This window comes from Falco cherrug, chromosome 4 (assembly GCF_023634085.1).
Source record: "Falco cherrug isolate bFalChe1 chromosome 4, bFalChe1.pri, whole genome shotgun sequence".
Taxonomy (NCBI): domain Eukaryota; kingdom Metazoa; phylum Chordata; class Aves; order Falconiformes; family Falconidae; genus Falco; species Falco cherrug.
In genome coordinates, this window is record NC_073700.1 from 42,091,036 (window position 1) to 42,110,840 (window position 19,805).

The window sequence follows — 19,805 nt, forward strand, 5'->3', positions numbered from 1 at the left end:
TAACACTAAACCCTGCTAATTATTTAATACTGTCTACATGAAGAACAGCTTTCTTCAAACAAATACCACAGTTGAAAAACTGTTTTATATGGAAAACACATGGAATCTTGGGTATTAGCTTCCATTTTTTACCAAGGAATTCTTAAAAGAATGCAGAACAGGAATTCTATAATCCTCAGTTAAGCACTCCACTGACAATTTTATCACTTTTTTGTCAGCAATTTTGTTGTAGGTTTTGGGTTTGTTTTGTTTGGGGTTTTTTGTTGGGGTTTTTTTTTTCATGAAAACAAAAGTAAACTTTTAAAAAGTGACAAAGAAAAGCTTCTCCTGTTTAACTCTTCAGTGTTAAATAGCCAACCAGCTGTTCTGGTGCCAAAAAGGCTGCCATGGGACCACATAGCCAAGTCCGTGTACTAGTTAAGCAAACACAAACACAAATGAAGTTATACTTAGCGTTCTATAGAAAACAATATACATATTAAAAAAAGGCACAACCATACACACATTTTGAGGATTGCTTCCTTTTTCAAATCCTAATACAAATGCCCCAAGATCAATGAGGCAAAGAAACTACTGTGTACTCCACACCCACATTCACCAAGACTAGCTAAATTCAGCTCTCCAAAATCAAGCTACCTGAAATACAAACAAGAATTTAAAAAAAAAAAACAAAAACAAAAACAAATATCTACTGATAAACACTGGAGCACCTGTAAACCTGCCATCATTTTTAAAACTATATCACAGGCAGAGCTTCTTCAACCATGTACATCACACAGTAACATTTGCAGCTGCAAACTTCAAAACTACGTGGTTTATGCAAATCGTGCAAACAACTATTTTAGAAACAGAAATTTAAGAGACACATTCAAGAAATGAGACCTTGCACCTCTGTAATGTAGATTTCATCTTGCAGTGTAACCAAGTAGATGAAGGGTGGAGGGATGATGCTTCGGATGGAGATTATTTTATATGCTGCAGCTCTTGTGTATTTCAGCACTCTCATTAACGCCCTGATGTGTCACCAATCCCAAATTACCACCCCAATTAGTTTTTCCCTGAAAAGGGAGATGAAACAAGTTGGTCAAAATTATTTTCCTTCTTCTTTGGAAAACCAGTTGCCTCACATGTGTCAGCCACACAGATTTGAGCAAAAATACATTCTGAAGAGGAAGTTGTACTTCACTGCTCACATGTTCGTTTTGTGTTTACTTTTGTATTTATTACATATTACTTTTTTTTTTTTTTTTTGCTTCATACACCAAATCCTCAGACAGTATTTCAATAGCTCTCTGGTCAACTATTTTTAGAGCATAAAGGCAACAAAACAGACTTCAAAATGTGTTTTAGAACAGCTGACTACTGCGTGTCACCCCATGAATTACATCTTTCTTATACTCTGCAAAACGCCCTAATTCCACAAATACACTCCCAATCTCAATACTCTATTCTTTCTGGCAAATCTTCCCAACTACTTCTATTTTTGCTCCATTGCTAGTGCCACTCATCTGAAGCAAATTTTGAGGACTTCCAAAATTAATGACTGCTATCGTGCTTTGCCTCTGGCTAGAAGCTGGTATAAACATCACCAAGGAATTACGCTGTATCTCAAATCCCTTATTCTATTGATGATGAATGATTCTTCCTTTGTTTCAGAAAAACCGTAAGTCCCTTAAATTTTCTCCACACCCTTTAATTTTCTCTCCAATAATGTAGTATTTGTGGCCTGTGTCATCATCAGCCACTACAAACACACACACAGCTGTGACAGAAACCCTTACTACACACACTGCTTTTGCTCTAGCTAGTCCATTTACATTTCCTGCCACAACTTTTATCTCTCAAATGTTCTCAGTGTTTTGAGTGTACCCCTGGAGCCTGCAAAGGCAGATACTTTTTTTGTCAGTCCTCCCCAATACTGTGATCCTCATCTTAATTCCTCTCTTTTTCCTGGACTACTGTTCCGTGACTGTAGGACTGCTAGCAGTTTTCCCTGGGGCGAGAGGGAGCATGGGACAGTACACGGGAGGAGAAATAAATCCAAACATAGAGGTCTAATATGTAACTTCTGGCACTTTCTCAGCTCAGGACCTTTCATACACCACACACACACACACAAAAAAAAATCAATTAAGAACCCGTGTTTCCTCTTTCAAAAGCAGACAGGCCATGAGATCTTGCTTGTTTCTTAAACAGAAGTACACATAAAAAAACGTGTCTGCAACTAGTGTGCAGTATTTGAAGGTTTCTCATCTAAAAGTCACTATTTTTTTAATACCTCATACTGACAGAATTAACACAGAGCACTCCAATGTAAACTTCATTAGTCAGGTCTGACCCAAACCTGAAACAAGCTCCACATGTTACTGGTCAAAGTCAGAATAAGACCAGGATTTAAGAACTATTAAAGACAGTAATAATTTAACTGCAACTGTTATCCATGCAGGAATACCTTTCCCTTTCCGAAAGAGGAAACCTGGAAGGAAAAAAAAAAAAAAAGAAGAAAAAAAAAAACAAACACAAGAGTGACATGTCAAGCCGTGCCTTTGCAATAAAGAGTAAGAAGAGATATAAAAACCAAGAAAAACAAAGGCAAAATAGACTGGGACTGAAAAGAGAATGGTTATTTTGCTGGAGGTTATCAAGGAAGAGAAGCTGCACTCGGGGACACAGCACTCAGACCAGCAAAAGAACAAAACCAACCCTTTGATACAATATTCAGTTATTTCACCTACAAAGAGCAGGTGCCTACAAGTAAGTGGCAATATGTTGTGTTTATCAGGGTGGTAACACAACACTGGCATACTTCTAACAGTTAAGCTACACAACAGGAAATTTAGCTGCGCACATCTAACAGGAGCGTCTTTTATCTGTTGAAGCTTGTTCACAAACCCCATCAGACACAATACATTGTCTAGATTTTTACCTAGCCGATCATTTGACCATAAAAATGCTAAAAGAAAGAAAAAGACATTCACACACGTTTTGATTTGCTCACATTCATATGGTCACATTCAGGTATTTCAATGTCCCTGTGGATGTGTTACTACTGATGCACTTTCAGCCCACTTTTTAAGAGCAAAGAAACCCTACAAGACCAGAAAAGAGACACACACACAGACAAGGGATAGGGTGAGTAGATGTCTGTCTCACTGGCTTGGACAGTCTGGGTAAGCAAGAGACTTCACTGAACATCCAGATTATAATCTGTGGGATACTAGAGATCTCCAGGATTTTATTAGAGAATTTCTACCAAGGTGTAGGATCCCCCCATACTTCCCTTCTCAAAGCAAGGCCCTGGGACTTAACCCACATGCAGCTGTATGGCAGGAGAGAGAAAATCCATCACAAGGACCAGATTGCACACACAGGAGAAATATCACACCCACTACTGTTGGGTTGCACAATCACAGATTTAAAAAAAAACAAAACAAAACACGTTCCTTCTTTGTACAAACCACTGCAAATGCAACCCTCTGTTCCTTGAAAATAAAATATTTGCTTCAAAATGTTGACACGGAATAAATGACCCCAGAACAAAGAAATGCCTTTCAACATATCTTACAGGCACCTGGGTTTACCTCTTACTATTGCTTCTGCCATCATACCTGCCTAACAGATGTAGTGTACACAGCCAAATTTGTTTTTAAAGTCGCAGGACCAAGGTGGAGAGGGATTTTTAATTTTTTCATTCATTTCTGCGAATTATATTAGCAACCAACTCCATGAATTTCACAAGCAAAGGCTGGACTTCAACAATGCCAACAGTGCTTATTCCCTATCACTTAATACAAAACAGCATTCTTGAAGTCCAAGCACGCTTCAAATTCCTGCAACCTTCCTTCCCAGGCACATGGATTCTGAACTCACCCTGCTGAGCTGTCCAGGGAACACCCACTTGAATGTTGAGCTCCAGCTACTGGGGAAAAGGAAAGGATAAATGCACCCCACATCTATCTGCACAACATGCAAACTAAACCTCAAGACACTGGTGTCCAAAGTCCTCCAGCAGAATTTGGCATCCCTCTACAGTTAAGTTAAGAAGCTGCACTAAGTGACAAACTCCTGCTACAGGACAGCATGGCCTGTGCTGCATTAACTCTGTGTAACAACTGCTGTTCTAGGGGTAGTTTTATACCTTATTTTCCCATTTATTTTTTTTTTTAATGTACAAATATGAAGTATTTTAGAGGAATGGCGTTTTGAACATAAAAAAGCCTGCTGGACAGGCACAATATCCATGCGATTTCTGTTGTCAATTTTAACAAGCATGCAAACAGGCAAAAGACAGGATCAAACAAGATAGAGCTTTCTCACTTTCCATTCTACAAGGAATAAAATCAGAAATTACAGTATTGGTATTATTTGCAGTATTTAATATTATTTTATTATTACTGATATTATTGTAATAGTTTACATGAATATTTTATCTTGGATCAAAGAAATGACCCCTACACTTTAATTCATACACTAGTGTACTTGGTTTGGCCAGATCTCAGACCAAGATCTATCCAGCAACAATCCAAGTGCCAGCCATACAGTTTCTCAACACCCAACAGTCAGAATCTCTGCTTATGCAGGTTCATAACCCTCAAGATGCTTTATCTTAAGGTAGAAACAGAAAACAGCAGGCAAAAGCATGAGTTCCAGGTCATTAAGGATTTTCAAGACTAAACTGCATTTTTCAGTTTTGTTTAGAAATGCAAAGGATCCGTGGAAACCACGGCACACACACGATGTACACAGAAGAGCAGTTACTGCCAGGCTGGGTACTGCTGTCTGCACTAGTGCTTCTTTAACTTTTTACAACAGTAACATGCATTTCAGTACAGCTTCAACAACTTGACTCTAGTCCTTATATTTGATTATCGTTGCTTAAAAGGAGAAGGTACTTCTCACCACTACAAGTGGCATAGTTACAGCAAATTGTATTTTCTCCTAAATCTTACAATACAGCAAGTCGTTAAACAATCTGGGTAGGCAATAAACCACATTATTCAGGTATGTCCAGGTACTGAGCTACCGTTAAAATAGCATCTTAAAATAGCTTTTGCTGCTGATGAGTATCACAGGGACAATCCCAAATTTCTCTGTAAATCCAGGAGGCAGCTGCATACATTCAACCAAGACACATGACCTATGGTTACACATCTGAGTGAATTTACACAGGAGAGAAATATAGTAGGGTGAGGAAAGTGTTCTAGCTCCCAGAAAATGCACGCCCACCTCAACGTAATCAAGTATACAAGCTATGTTTTGAATGTAAGCTGAACTTCTGAAGTTAATGTGTACCACTAGAAATTCTGAGCACTGGCACTGCTCCTTGCCTGGCAGGCAGTTAACATACCATCTTCTCAGTGGCAGCAGGGGAAAAGGAGCAGATACCACTCCAGTCTCTCCTCTACTCAGGTCCATCTAGACAAGGCTGCAACCAAGAACAAGGCACTCAGCTGCCCGCTTCTCCAGGTGCTCTTCTGAACTGGAACAGTAGCTATGGCAATATTATTCTTTTGTAAATACTGACCTATTTTCAAAGTTTGTTCTCCCAAGGCACCTTTTCCTCTGCCTTTGGTGCACCCTCACCTAGGAAACACAGGGGCATAAAGTAGGCTTCTGCCATCCCTGCAACAGGTCACCCAGCTGGGAGATTGCTCCCAAGAAAATCGTGCTGCCAGTAACAGGCCAGTGGCCAGATTAACTGGCCTGGCACACCACACGGCTATGGGGGTGCGATGCATCCCCGCTGGAGAAGCAAGTTACCAAATTAACAACGCCTCCCCAAATTTCTGAGCATTATGTGGAAACAAAAGTGCAACACTAAGACCAAGAATGGGTTTGTAACACTGAGAGTTTAACTGGCCTTTTGTAGTATGCAACTGTCTGTACTTAGGGTAGAAATGACCTATAAATTACTCAACAATTTCACTCACTTAAAAAAATTCTTACTTTACAAACACAAGTATCTATTTACAAAGCTGCATCCTGCCAAAAATTCAAATACTTTGTCTGTACACCTATCCTTTGATTTAACAAAGCATGCATTTGAGGTGGTTAATGTGCATTTCAGGGTATATTAAAAATGAAAGATCATAAATTAACATTAGCCCAGTTAATCTCTGCCAGTATTTCGCTCCAGCTACACTAACTAGACCCTGTCTAGCATTAAGCCAGTCGGTACTAAGTTTTGTATTCTTAAGTCTAACCTGTGGACATGATGCTAATAGCAATGGGTATACTTCAAGCTGAATTTAAAATGACTGAAATTTCAGGTATCTTCTGTAAACTTCCCAGATTAGGAAGCAGATTAACTCTGAAATTTCTTTTACAGACCTGCTAAAAACTTGTACAATCCAACTACATTCCAGAAACCAGTGGCTCCTGTTTAAATTAGGACCATTACACTCGCCAGAGAGCTCGGCTGATCGAACAGCTGCAGTAAGCACCAGCTCCAGGTCTGAATGTGCACTGGAAATATTCATCACTGTACTGAAAATATCAGAAGAAAAGCTAGTTTGGACAGGAGGTTAAACACCCCCCCCCCCCCAAATACATTTAGATTATGATTCAAGGTAACTGTTGGGAGATTTTAATAGGTACTTAAATCAGAAAATAGTAACCCACTACTAGTATAGGTGAGAAAGCTGAAGATCCTTCAGATGTATCTTCAAGTTCAAAAATGCAGGACTATTTTTAGCTACAAGGAATACCCTTGTGGAAAAAAAAAAAGAAAAAAAAACCAAAAACACAAACACCCAACCAAGTGAAAACATTCAGAAGCAGACCTGCAATGGGAACAGTTTCACCCCCACAAATGGTTTGCATTTGAGCAACATTCAATTTCTGTAATTATAAAACCATGTGTCTGGTACTAAGAGCTCCATAAGGCTGGATCTGACACTCACTCTTGGAACTTTGCTACAGCCCTGTCCCCTAATGCATGTCCTGGGGGAGACAGGCCCAGGTTTCAAACAAAGGGTCTTGGGAAAGTTTAAAAATCCCAAAAGTTATAGAAGTTATTAACAGCTTAAGAGTTCTCTCTCCCTCCTGCCTCCTCAGTCTAGCTGACCCACCTGTTTGAGGGGTCAAACAGTAAAGGAGAATGTGAACTAAGCTAGGTTAAAAATAAACCCAAAATAAGGAAGTTATTTTAAATTCAGATCCCTTCATTCATCTTATATACCATGTGCTCTCACACAGTTATGTCAGTGCAAGTGAGGAGGCAAAAGGGAGGCACAGAGGTCTAAAAACCCCAAACAGCCAGCTCTAGAAGATAACTCTTCTCTTCTCTGTAGCAGTGTTGTTAAGAGTGAACTAGACACAAACTCTTCTGGTTCCCAGCAGCATATAGAAGTGATCCGCTATAATGAAGTACGGTACCCAGACCAAAATCCAGGACCTTCCGTGCAGCGTGTGCTCAGTTTTTGGTTAGACTCCTCTTTCTTGCGGGCACTACCCTCAGCTGCACGGCTGCACAGCACAGCCCCCCCCTCACACTGTACCAGTTCAGAGACACTTCTTGGATGTGGGCAATGTTTGATGCCTCTGATGCCAGAGAGGTCTAGCACACACACCTGCTAACTGCGAGTGGGCTTTCACTGTACTAATTTAAGAAAAGCTAGGTAACAACAATAATATTCTTGAATAAAAGGAGCCTTGAAGATGTGTTCCGTGTTGATTCAGTGCTACCAGAATAACTTTACTAGCAAAAGTGTATGTTTACACACTTGGACACATGAGGCACTAAGAAGGCTCCCATGGCTCACGTTCAGACCTTGACTATGCTGCACTTGAAGCAACCGATTACTTTTCTTGGATCTGACTTCAGTTTTGCTCTTCAAAGGTGCCACAAAGTACCTAAATTTTGATTAATCTTCCTTATTAGTTTGCAATATGGATTTACACAAACACTTGTGGGGCATGCATAATTTTTAAGGCAACCAACAGATAAACGTACTGAAAAGAACCGCTTGAGCCATGGTCTCTCACTGCATTAATGTTAACACCTCTCAGTTCATTATACTGAAGGCTACTGAAAGGTCTTAAATAATTAGTTAGAATGTTTTCTTAATCCAGCAAGAGAGGTCACTGACCAATAAAGCTGAAGTGGTTTTATCCCAAGTTTAACAGTCTGAAGACAGATGTTGCGGTTCCACACACACTCCTTCAGTGGCAACACCAACATGCCCAGTCCCCAGGCTCACTCCCAGCCCTACACCCCGTCCTTCGCCAGAGCCAGCTCAGCTCTTCCTGCAGCTGCAGGGGCTGCAGAACCCACCGGTTTCACTACGTATCTCCAGCAAAGCAGAGGGGACAGAACAAAGTCACGGTGAATGGGGCTGCTTGTGAAAGACAACTGACACAAGTGAAACGAGATTCATTTTTGTGCAACTTTCTAATTATTTTTCCCCTTAATCTGTGCTATTATCAAGATGAAGATAGGGCTTCCCCAGCAGAGCTCCGCTGGGGTAAGCAAAGGAGCGGCATAGCTTTCCCTCCTTCAGGAGGAAACACCAAGAATCCTTTCCAGTAAGGACCCCTTATCCCTCCCACACCAACCCTCTCCTACTTTGAAGCACACACTTCAGGGCACAGGTTGCAAACCAAAGCACGAGTCTCCTGAACAAAACAGGTTAAAAAAATAAGACAAATCTGCTGAGAACAAGAAAATATCTTAAAATCAATATGTAACTGAAGCCATACATTTGAAGAAACCAGGATTAGGTAATAATTGTTATACTTTTAGAATAAACTATTTAAAATTATTAATAAGTTTCCATTTCTAGCACAGTTTAATTTGATTTTACTGCTGCTTAATTTTAATTCCTCAATTGTAAGGATACTTTGAGAAAGGGGAACCCCCCCCCCCCCCCCCAAAAAAAAAAAAAAAACCCTCCAAACTTACGGCTACTACCTTTGTGGCATGGCAGAAATATTGCAAAGCATTATACTACTTTTCAAGGGGACTGGTTTTTTGGTGCAGGGTTGAAGTCCAAGAAGTATCTGAAACAGACTGAAACAGCGGAGACAAAAACCACACAGGAAGAATGAGAAGAGGGAAAGGAAAGCAGAAGAAAATTGTGAAACATCTCTACTATAAATTGCTACTAGCAAGGAAGGTTTTGTGCATGGCTTCTGACCCACTATTTAATTCATATAATTTACATAATTTATAGACACGTTTCAGTAATCTCTGTGTTCAAACTTCTACTAGTATCTACTGTTCTTCAAAAATTAGGTTCACCCCTCAATACTATTAAGCGACTAACATTTAACCAGGTGAAAAATTCTTTAGAACAGGTCACTTCCTCACTGCTCCCAATGAAGAAGGAAATCTAACTGCCTTTAGTCTGATTTAATGAACAATAAAAAAAGGGTTCAATGCAGCCTCTGCTTAAGCAGATTTCCTTTAAAGAAAAGTATATCTCATCCTGTCTTAGCACTTGAAGCCCGTAAACCCATGCAACAGCATCCGGGTTGCTAGTCTAGTCAGCTCTAACATCTATAACAGAAGTAAACCAAGCATTTATCTAAACAGAATAATTAAGACAGGCTGTGAACGCAAACTTGTGCCTAAACATTGTTACCTGATTATGGTTACCAGAAATATTCTGGTCATAGGTAACTGAGGCATATTTCATGACTACTGAACAGCAACAGCAGAGTGTCAGCTGCATCACAAGAGCTGCCCAGCTTTACAAGCAGAAAGGGGAATGCTAAGGTCTTCCCCACCACCAAGTGAAGTGACCTCTGTTCTTGAAAAAACACCAAAGATGATGCAGAAGCCACCATACCCCACCACTAGGATTGCCAACTCCTCCTTGACTGTCTAAAACAAAATGTAATTTTAGATGGAGGGGGAAGGAAAAAAAAAGAAGAAAAAAAAACAAGAAAAAAGAAACTGACCACTCCCCAAACACTTTTCAAACACTTTTTAATCTCTTGATTCTTTTCCAGTAATCAGAGACTATCAAGACATAAAAATGCAACAAGTTACTGTCCAAAAACTGTATTGCTAAGTAAGTGCAATTCAACAGAGACACTCCTCAAGTCACACAGGGGCCGGGGCAGCCTAGGGAGACCACATCAGTATCGGTCCCCATCACAGCTGATGAATAAAGCAGTAAAATATGAGAACAGGATCCCAGACGCAGGGTGGCCAACCTTTCTGATCTTAAGACCTGCAAACCAGAATGTTTGTATCACTACAAGCCACAACCCCCCGCTGCTGCCACCACCACGTCGAGCACAGCAGAAAAACTGCGGAACAACTGCAAGTTAAAAATGCCTACCTGAAAGCCATCCCCTACCTACCCTCCCACACCTACCTTCTCCTACTCTGGATGACCCATTTCACCATGAGGGCCAAATCACACAGGTGAGCAACAGCAGGGGGTGGCCCTCCTGCCCCAGCGCTGGAGGGGCAGCTTCTTCCTCAGCTGGGGTGCAGATTGCCCCCCAGCCTGCAGAGCACCCCAAGCCACTGCCGGAGCCCGAGGGACCGTGGGCATGGGCAGCCACATGCAAGGTGCTCCAGAGTGCAGCCCATCACATGGCCTGGGCTTCAAACTGTAGTCCACAATTTATCCAGTACTTTCACAGCTCAGAAGCAAGTTTTACACTGAAAATTTCCTACCTAGTCACAGAATAATGTGCTGATCTTATGCTGGGAAGTCTGTTTCTTTAATTTTCCTTCGCTTAAATAATGTTTATATATATCAACTCATTTATTAACTTAATTACAACAGATGTAAAGTCTCAATGTTTTTCATTCACAAATTAACCATTTTATGAAACAAATTTACACAACTAATCCCTCATCTATGTAACAGTAAGAATATTAATCTACTGAAATGGATTTGGAATGTAAAACCTTCACCAAGTTCAAATAGGTGTTTGCACCCTCATACTTTTATCGAAATCACCATCAAAGTTCTGCTGAAATGTATCAGTGATGTTAGAAAATAACTCACTGAAACATATGGGAAGGAAACTCTCCTGTTGTGGAAACACATAACTATTCCTTTTTGTAAACACAGCTCAACAGGAATTCACCCAATTGTTGTGTAACATCACATTCAGAGCCATAAACCAAAATTTTCCTTAAATCTTTACAAAAACACACATGCACAACTGGAGATGCCAATTTTTAAGAACATCCATACAGTAGCACCTTGTGAAATCACCAGATGATCAAGCTTAGAGCTATGGTGAACACCCATAATACTCCTACACATCCTTTCCTATTTACGCTAGGAAAAGGGAAGTTATGAAACATTACCTGAAGAATTTTCACAGATTTCTGCATTTAAATCAAGTTTATTGCAGTGCATTCAATCCCTTAACATACAAAATAGAAAGCTCCCCCAAGTCCTGTTTTCCAGCACTTCTACAATGTTTAATGTCAAAGAGGTGTGACTGTATTAAAACTCACCTCCTCTCCTGGGCTGCAAAACAGTGTGGTACTGCTAACAAAACAAATCTATTTTGAACTTTCTCTCATAGGACATTCCAGCTCACTATCCAACAACATCTTCCTCTGGCTTGTAATATGATTTGGAGTGCTCTAGTCGAGGCTCTAGTTTCGATGCAGGAAACCCCAAGATGTTCAGGATGCCTCAAAGACCATCTATCTCCACGTACCAGCATACACACAAGAATAAGGTACTAGTGTTTTCTCTTCCCCAATTTAAACAGGATGTTCTTGGCACATCATCTCTGAGTGGCATCACTCTGGAGCTCGCTTTACAGCTGCAGCTAGGGAGAACTCCAGGTTTGCAGACGCTGAATGTCCTGTTCTCCTAAGATGTTTCATGGTACAAAGCATGATGGTTTTGTTCAAATCCTCGCTATTAAATGGGTCAGGAATGACTTATTTTGGTGATGTTTAAACCAGCTGCCAAACAGCAATTAAAAACACAAACCGAGACACACTATACTGATTACATCACAGAATTTTAGTTTTATCCAAATTTACCTTTTAGTCTCAATCTCCATATTTTTAAGAGATTTTGCTTTACAAATACCCGTGCTGTTACACTGAACAATCAAGCTGTGTTATTCTAGATGCATATTAAGTCCAATATAAAACAGTCTTCAAACATGTTTTTCTATTCTGAAGAGAATCTCTAAGATTCCTAGACACCACAGTAAAAGACTAACACTGTCTTCCGCAAACTGCAAATATTCAGTAGTTTCAGTATTTTCAAAAATCTGTCTACTAATTTCCAGAAACTTTATTATTTCTAGTTAACAAAATCTCAATCTTCTAAGGAAACTATGCAAATACAAGTCAGAATATTATTTCCAAGCTGACCATTCTTCATTTTGCTGAAAAGTCGAACTCCATTCAGTGTTTCTGAGCCTACAGAGCTTATTTTACTACAATCAGGAAGCCAAGCCGGGGACAAAAAAAAAAGTTTAGCAGAAATATTAAAATGTGTTAAAAGTCTACACCTGCAACAATATGCAGAGATACATTACGCTACAGCTGTTGCCACTGATTAGGTGCACTTTTACTCTTTTTGTTAGTGTATCAAATTAAAATGCTAAAACCATGGGAGCACAATACATTATCTTAAGTGACCAATAAAAAAAATGTTTAAGAAAATAACACTGCATCTATAACAACTTGACAAGTAAGATAGCCAGTCTCCAGCCTCCATTCTACTTGCCAAGACACTTTACACTGATTACCAATGTCAAAGTAGCACAGAAGAGATTTTATATATATTAATATACATACGTATCTGAGGGGCAAAAGGACACTAGTGCCTTGTATTGCAGGCCACCCAATACTTTACTCCTTCACAATCAACGTTCTACAGCCACAAGATAGGAAGCTAAACTAAAGCAAATGATCTGAAACACCTCAAAGCACAAACTAATGCAAACAATTAAATTTATTCTCATTTAAGAAAAATTCGATGCTTCAGAAGCTCTAAACCAGTTCATTTTCACCCTTACCCCAAATATCAAATGATGTCATGCAAGATGTACTGGCTAAACTGGTTTAACTGCTACAAACTGGATGCACTGTTCAGATTTTCTTGTGATAAATTATTCTGCAGCAATGAAACCAATTCAATTAGTCTCAAACAACTATCTCCATCTGCTTTTTTAAAGTTTGGGATTATGTTACTTTAACACATAAAACAATACTTTACTTAGCATAGGTACCTAGTAATGACAGGTAGCAGATTTTACCTCTAAATTCAGTCAATAGCACAGAACAACTGAAGTGGAGTAATGAAGTCTGATATATACATAGTTCAACCTGAAGAGCGTACTATGTACACTTCCCTCTTAATTTTACACACATTTTCCACTATTTCCACTTCTCCTTCACAGAAAATTTACTAGAACTGACAACCTATTGAGCACCCACTTCATGAAGAATGCGCAGAAGAAACGCCAGACATAGTCAGCACTCTTCAAAAGTCACCGATGCTCAGTTGCCATGAAGCAACAATCTCAGAAAGATGCAACCCACACCTTTTCCCAAGGCCAAGCATGCTGTTTCCAGAGGTACTAAATGTTATCATTACTGGGATAAGAGACCAGGCCTGGTTCTTCACTCTAGGTATAACCTCACAGCATTAACTTAATTTTGCTTGTTGTCTGCTGCATCAGCGTTTTTCTCTCCCCTCACTTGAGCATCATCTATTTCATAGAAAAATGTCAAGGCTGGAGAGAGGAAGGGGCAGAGTCGTGTGATGAATTTAGTCTGCATATTCTCCTCTCAAACACACAGCCTCACCTTATCACCACCTGCCTAGAAGTAATATAAAAGACAGTGAAGGTGCTCAGGGAAAAAGAGGGATATGGGCCTTCAGAAGAAAGGTATGGAAGCAGGCAAAAAAAAATTAATGCCGTGTTATGTATGCAAATTATAGTATTCTTAAGTCCTGGCAAATTAATAACGAGGACAAAACAGAAGTGGGAAGTAAGCACTCAGAAGACAAGCAAAAAAATGTTATGTACTTGACACCAGCATCACACAGTGGGTCAGAAATCTAGTAAATTCCATCAGCAGTCAGCAAAACAGGAAAGAACAGCAAGCCACAAACTTTCAATTGCATGGAAACTACAGGAAAGTGCAATTGTAAACTTCTCACATACATACATACACAGGCAGGTTATTGTTTTTTCTTCCTGTTCTTCGTAAATATCTTGCATCATTTCACCTGCAATTCAAATCTCAACTTTAAACTGCAACAATAAGGGAAAAACTTAAAAGACAGCATTGCCTGAGAGGCTGCAGAGCTGACACAAGGAGAACTCAAGTTCTGAACTACCAGTCACCACTCTTCACAGACTGTGACACTGTCTTAGTAAGCTTGTGCTGGCTACTTCAGAAAAGAAACTTCCATAATGCAAAGCACACATATGTGTGTAACTATGGGCAGAGGCTGAACCTACAAAAAAGCAGATTCAAACTATAAACAAGAGAAACTTACAGTTACTAAGCTGCAAATGAGGCTTTCCATGAAAGAGCTTTATGAAATACCTAGATTTGTATTAAGCCAAGTTCTTTGAAGTGCAAACACCTTTGTGGAAAGACGTTACAGAGGAAACGTACATAAAGTATCAGGAATTGGATTCAATTACACTTTTTAGAGCAACTCACTAGCAACTAAACAGCAGTAATTCTTTGCCTGATAAAGCAACCTACATACCCTACTCACACAGTACGGAAAAACTACTATTTATTCCTTCCACTAAATTTATTTAGCATACAAATAAACTCTTCAGAATTTCTACAGGATAATTTACTAATCATCACCCCGAACTGTTAATTTATCTAAAACTCGGGCACCAACAGCTTATCCGCACACTCCCACTCTGTTTTGGCCCAAAGGCAGCCACGGCAGCAGCCAGAATCACATGCTTTTATGTGGCAATGGATGAGGGGTGCACACAAAATCCACAGCTAGTGACAGAATTTGGCCAGATAACCGCCAGCATCTGTGCCACCTCAGGCAGCCCTTCTTGTTCCTTCCCACCCCAATGCCAAACCTCCACCACATTCATACAACACTAAATCAGGCTGCATGGTGAACCAAATTAAAAACCTAAACTACATTTTAAAACCCCACTTTTTGTTTTTAATTTCAAGTACTTCATAGTCACAGGGAGTGCACTAGCCCAACCTCTGGCATGGCGCACGAGATGAACATGAGCAGCAGCCAACACCATGTTTGTCCAAGTGCACCCTCAGCTAGGGAAGAGGCTGCCTTCAGTCCAGGGGATGCAACCTCTGCAACAGTTCTCATAAATTTAAGTTTCCCTGTCCACATATCACTACTGCAAAGCCTCAGTAAGGCTAAAGCTGACTACAAACAACATCCACAGGTAACAGAAGACTAAGTACACAAAGAGGTGATTTGTAACACCACAGCATTCTAGCTAAGTACTGCAAGTAGGTGAGCCTGCATCACACCTGGTCCCACTAAGTGGGTACCTACCCCTTATCGAGGCTGTCGTTGTTTCTTCGTGATGCAGAGATTAATTTTTCTTTTCAAAGGGAATGTCTTCCTCCCGCCTGAAGTCTGAGAGCCTTGTCTAGCACTACTTTCGTTTACACAGTCTCCATAAGGTCATCAAGGAAGAGTAAATTAGTCATAAGAGAAGGGAAAAAACCAGGGACATGAGAGCAGACACTCAAAATACCACATCTGATTTAATCCTAGTGTAATTCCACACTTTCATTACTACATCTGAAATGGTTATTTCACTCAAACATTGTTCATCTAGTACAGCTGTACACAGAATAAGCAAACCTTCACATGATTCGAAATCAAGATGTGCAATTTTCCACTGCATTCTTCACATACCTCCTAAATCTAACATGATCACTCACAGAAGAATGGCACCCGACAATGTTCTGTACATGTTAAAATTAAGCTAAGTACATGTTATTAAGTATTTTCAATACTGCATGAAAGCATCTCAAGAAAGCTCAAACACCCATACATTAAGAGGGTGAACACTGTTTTATACACTAAGTGAATATATACACGTCAACTTTTATTAAAAGTTAGCAATAATCTGATCTCTGCGATCTTGTAAACTTGAAACATTTCTCAAGAAAAATCAAGTATTGCAAAAAAACCTGCAAAAGCTGAACTTTTTTGGGGTTGTTTTTGCATAAGTGGACAGTTCTATAAACTCTCACAAATTAGCAAGTTTGTAGTATGACCCAGAATCAGCTGCATGCAGCCTAACAGATCTGAGAGAGGTTTCTGAGATAGCGCTCTATTCTCTGTGTCACCATGTTGATATACACAGACTTTTTCCTCACCCCTCCAATGGAGGTAGCCCACCAGTGCAAGATTTCCACAACCATCAAAGGGACTTCTACATGGATTTCTGAATGCCTGTATCCCCACTGACAGAGGGGATGCAGTCCAGAGAAGTTCAGAACAACTTTAAACTGCATAAAAATGTTCAGCATTTCACAGCGTTCCCAGCATGGTAGAGCATCAAGCTCATAAAAATCAAAACAAGAACGTTAAATACAATCAATATTCTAAAGGACTTGAAAAGGATATTGCAAAAAAGCAGATTTCTACAGGCTATCAAACAAACTGCTGGAAAATATAATCCACAAGATGTTAGTATTTGTACACATACAAGTTAAGAGGTATATTTTAAATCGGCTCCTTTTATGTATTTGTCCCACAGTGTATATTAACACCACATTGGAGATTTTTCTAAAAACTAAAACGAGTCACTCCAATAGTAAACAAGTTTTAGCTATTATCTGACGAAATGGAGATTTACGTTTAAGAAAGCAAGGCTTTATGTAATGACCTTCTAATCTTGAAGTGTAATCTCACAGCCGCTGTGACAAACTTCCACTAAAACACCTTTGCTCCTCCCGATTCCAATGGCCATTATTTAGCTGAAAGGTGCATTTGCTAAGTCGATTGCCACGTTTCCGAGCAAAATCTCTCGTGGTGGTGAATATTTATGTCACTGCTGATTAAAACGGCAGTAACAAAATCGGCATCCTCACGGCCAGGCATTTTCAATGATATTCGGGTAGTTGTTGGTTTTGACCTCCAAGTCAAATACCATCGGTACGAGCAGCAGAGTGTGGCTGCCCTTCCTCAGGGAACAAAATCCCGCCGTACACTCGCCCAAAATAATTTTCCATCGCTGAAATCGGGCGGGAGGCGTTGTTCACAGGGGGTGGGGGGGAGGATGCGTAAAAATAACAACACAATGCCAAAAAAAAAAAAAAAACAACAAACCACCAAAAAAAAGCTAAAGGCACCGCCAGAGACTGCACCGGACGGGAGCGGGGAACAAGCCTGAAATGTAGTGCCTCCTTTACGAAAGCAGCGCAACTGCATGACGGTGCAGGATCCGGGCCGCGGGCTGTGCAGGCGCTACACATGGCCAGCGCTGCCCGCCGACCCCGCGCTAGGCCCGGCCGGCAGCGGGTTCTGTAAATAACCCTCGGAGGAGGGTTAATTAAAAATGGCGAGCAGCGTGGCTGCCTGCATACAATGCGCGGCCGGGCCGAGCCGCCGCGCCGCCCCGCACGGCCCCGGGCAGGGCAGGGCTGCAGCCCACCGCCCACCCCGCCGCAGCAGCGGGGCACACCGGGCCGGGCCCGGCCCCACCGCCCCCGGGCAGCCCCCGCGCCGACCGCGTCCCCCCCTCCCCGCGGCAGAGCTGAAGCCCTCCCCCCCGAACCACAACTACTTTCGGGCGGACCCCATCCCCCCAGGCCGAGCGGCCCCCCTCGGGGCGCGGCCCCGACGCCCCCCCCGGCTCCTCTCCCGGCGGCCCCCACCAGGCCGAGGGTGCGGGGCGCTCGGCCGCACGCCGCGCCCCGGGGAGCGGGGCTGCTTTTGTAGCAGCGCGTCCCCCGCACCCTCCCCCTCCCGCGACATAAATCCCCGCAGAGCCCCCCCCCGGGGCCGCCTCCCCCGACCCCACACCGCCCCAACTTTCCCCGGTGTCCCCCCCGCTGCCGCCCGGCGCTGCTCCCCGCGCCCTGGGAGGGGGGACGGTGGCTGCGGCGGCCGGGCACGGGACGGGGAGCGGCGGCCGGCCCTGGCCCTGCCCGCCGGGAGGGAGGGCCGGGCGCGTTCACCGCGGCGGGAGGACAGGCGCTCCCCGAGGGGGACGCGGCGCCGGTGGATCCCCGGGAGCCGGCAGCACGGCTGAGGGGCGATGGAGGGTGGTGGGGGAAACTCCTCAGAGTTGAGGGCGCGGGGGCCTGCCCCGGCCCTGGCCTTACCTTCCATCTCCATGTCCTCGGGCTCGCTCAGCTGCTGCTCCCCGGGCTTCTGGTGCTGCTGCTGCTGCTGATGGTGGTTCATGTCGGGCTGGGGCTGGGTCTCGGCGGCGGCGGCGGCCTGGGCCTTTCCCGCTGGGGGCTGCAGGCCTGTGTCGGGAGGGGAAGGGGCGGAGGAGCGCCGGGGCCTTGGCAGCGGCCGGGACTGGGCGCCCGCCTCGGGGGGCTGCGGCTGGGCTCCGGCGGGCAGGGAGCGGGTAGCCGGCGGAGGCAGCGAGACGCGCACGTATTTGCTCGCTATTCGCCCAATCTCGGCGGCGGCACCCGGTCGGGGGAAGGGGGTGGGGAGTAGGAACCGGCCGGGGGTGGCGGCTTCCCCGGGGGCCGGAGGGGAGGGGACCGGGAGGAGGGGAGGGGGGGACGGGAGACCAGGAGTCAGGGCCCGGCGGCGGCGCCTGGCGCTTCCCGCTCCCCCGGCGAGGTGTCCCCGGCGCTGCGAAGTCGGGGAGGCGCCGCGGGGCCCCTCCTCTGCCCTCCCGCCCCCCCCAGCGCCCCGGCAGAGCCGCTGGCCGACGCCCGGCTCGCTGCTCCCGGCCCGAGGGCCGCCCCCGTTGCCTGTGCCCCGGCGCGCTGGTGCCGCTCCGCTGCCGCCAGCGCTCTCTGTCTCAAAATGGCGGCTGCGGTAAACGCCGTGAAATGTCACATCCGCATGAGGGGCAGCCCAGCGAGCCGGGGAGGGGGAGGCAGCGCCGCGGCCGCCCCGGGAACAGCAGCCGCCGCCGCCGCCGCCACAGGAGGCCGAAGGGGCGGGGCCACAGGGGCCGGGCCCGGGCGCTGCCGCCGCGGCCTCCCCGCAGGCCGCCGCCACCTGCGCGCAGCCCGGGGAGCGCCGCCGCCGCCGGTCCGCGCCCGGCCGCAGTTGCCCGCTCCTGCTGTCGGCCCAGCGCCGAGGCCCCGGCCGCCGCCTGACGGGAGCCCCGCGCCCGGCCGCGCCTCAGCGGGGAGCGCCGCGCCGCGCAGGCCCCTCGTCGTGCCCCACAGCGGGGCCTGGCCCCGGGTCCCCGGGCCCCACAGGGCACCGGCCGGGCTCCGGCTGGGCCCCGGGGGCCTCCGCACCCGCTGCGGGCACGATCCTGGCCGGGCGGCGAGGCCAGCGCGTGTGCGCCCGGGCACGGGGCTCATGGCGGGGCCTTCCCGGCGCCCGGACACACGCCCGGCCCGCCCGAGGTGGGCCCTGCCCGTGGCTCGCCCCGGCCTCTGCCCGGGCACCGGCAGGCAGATAAAGGGCCAGCTGGTCGGGCGTGTGGAAAGAGGCGAGAGAAACCTGCTGCGAACCAGGCTGCCCCTCGCCTGGGTGCCGCCGCCGCTGCTGAGGAGCCCGGCATGGGGACGCAGCCCCTCCTGGGGAAAGGCTTCCCGGTTCCCCGCGGTGGAAGGAGAAGGCAGGGCTGCGGGGGCATACATAGCGCCCGGCTGGTCCGGTCTGGGCTTGGAGCGAGGAAGGAAACGACTTTGCTTAGGGATGAGAGCACGGTTGGAAGGCTGTGCAGGGGCA

The 19,805-nt window shown here is 44.7% G+C and overlaps 1 protein-coding gene across 2 annotated transcripts in view; it reads right to left on the minus strand.

The window, feature by feature from the left end:
- The window catches only part of USP7 (ubiquitin specific peptidase 7), a 75,637-nt gene extending 56,760 nt beyond the window's left edge, over positions 1–18,877 (minus strand). For both annotated transcript variants that reach the window (XM_055707031.1, XM_055707030.1), the window contains exon 1: positions 18,254–18,877. In XM_055707031.1, coding sequence (XP_055563006.1) covers positions 18,254–18,335 — 82 coding nt within the window. In that variant the 5' untranslated portion in view covers positions 18,336–18,877. The remainder of the gene's footprint in view (positions 1–18,253) is intronic.
- Between the last annotated feature and the right edge of the window lie 928 nt (positions 18,878–19,805).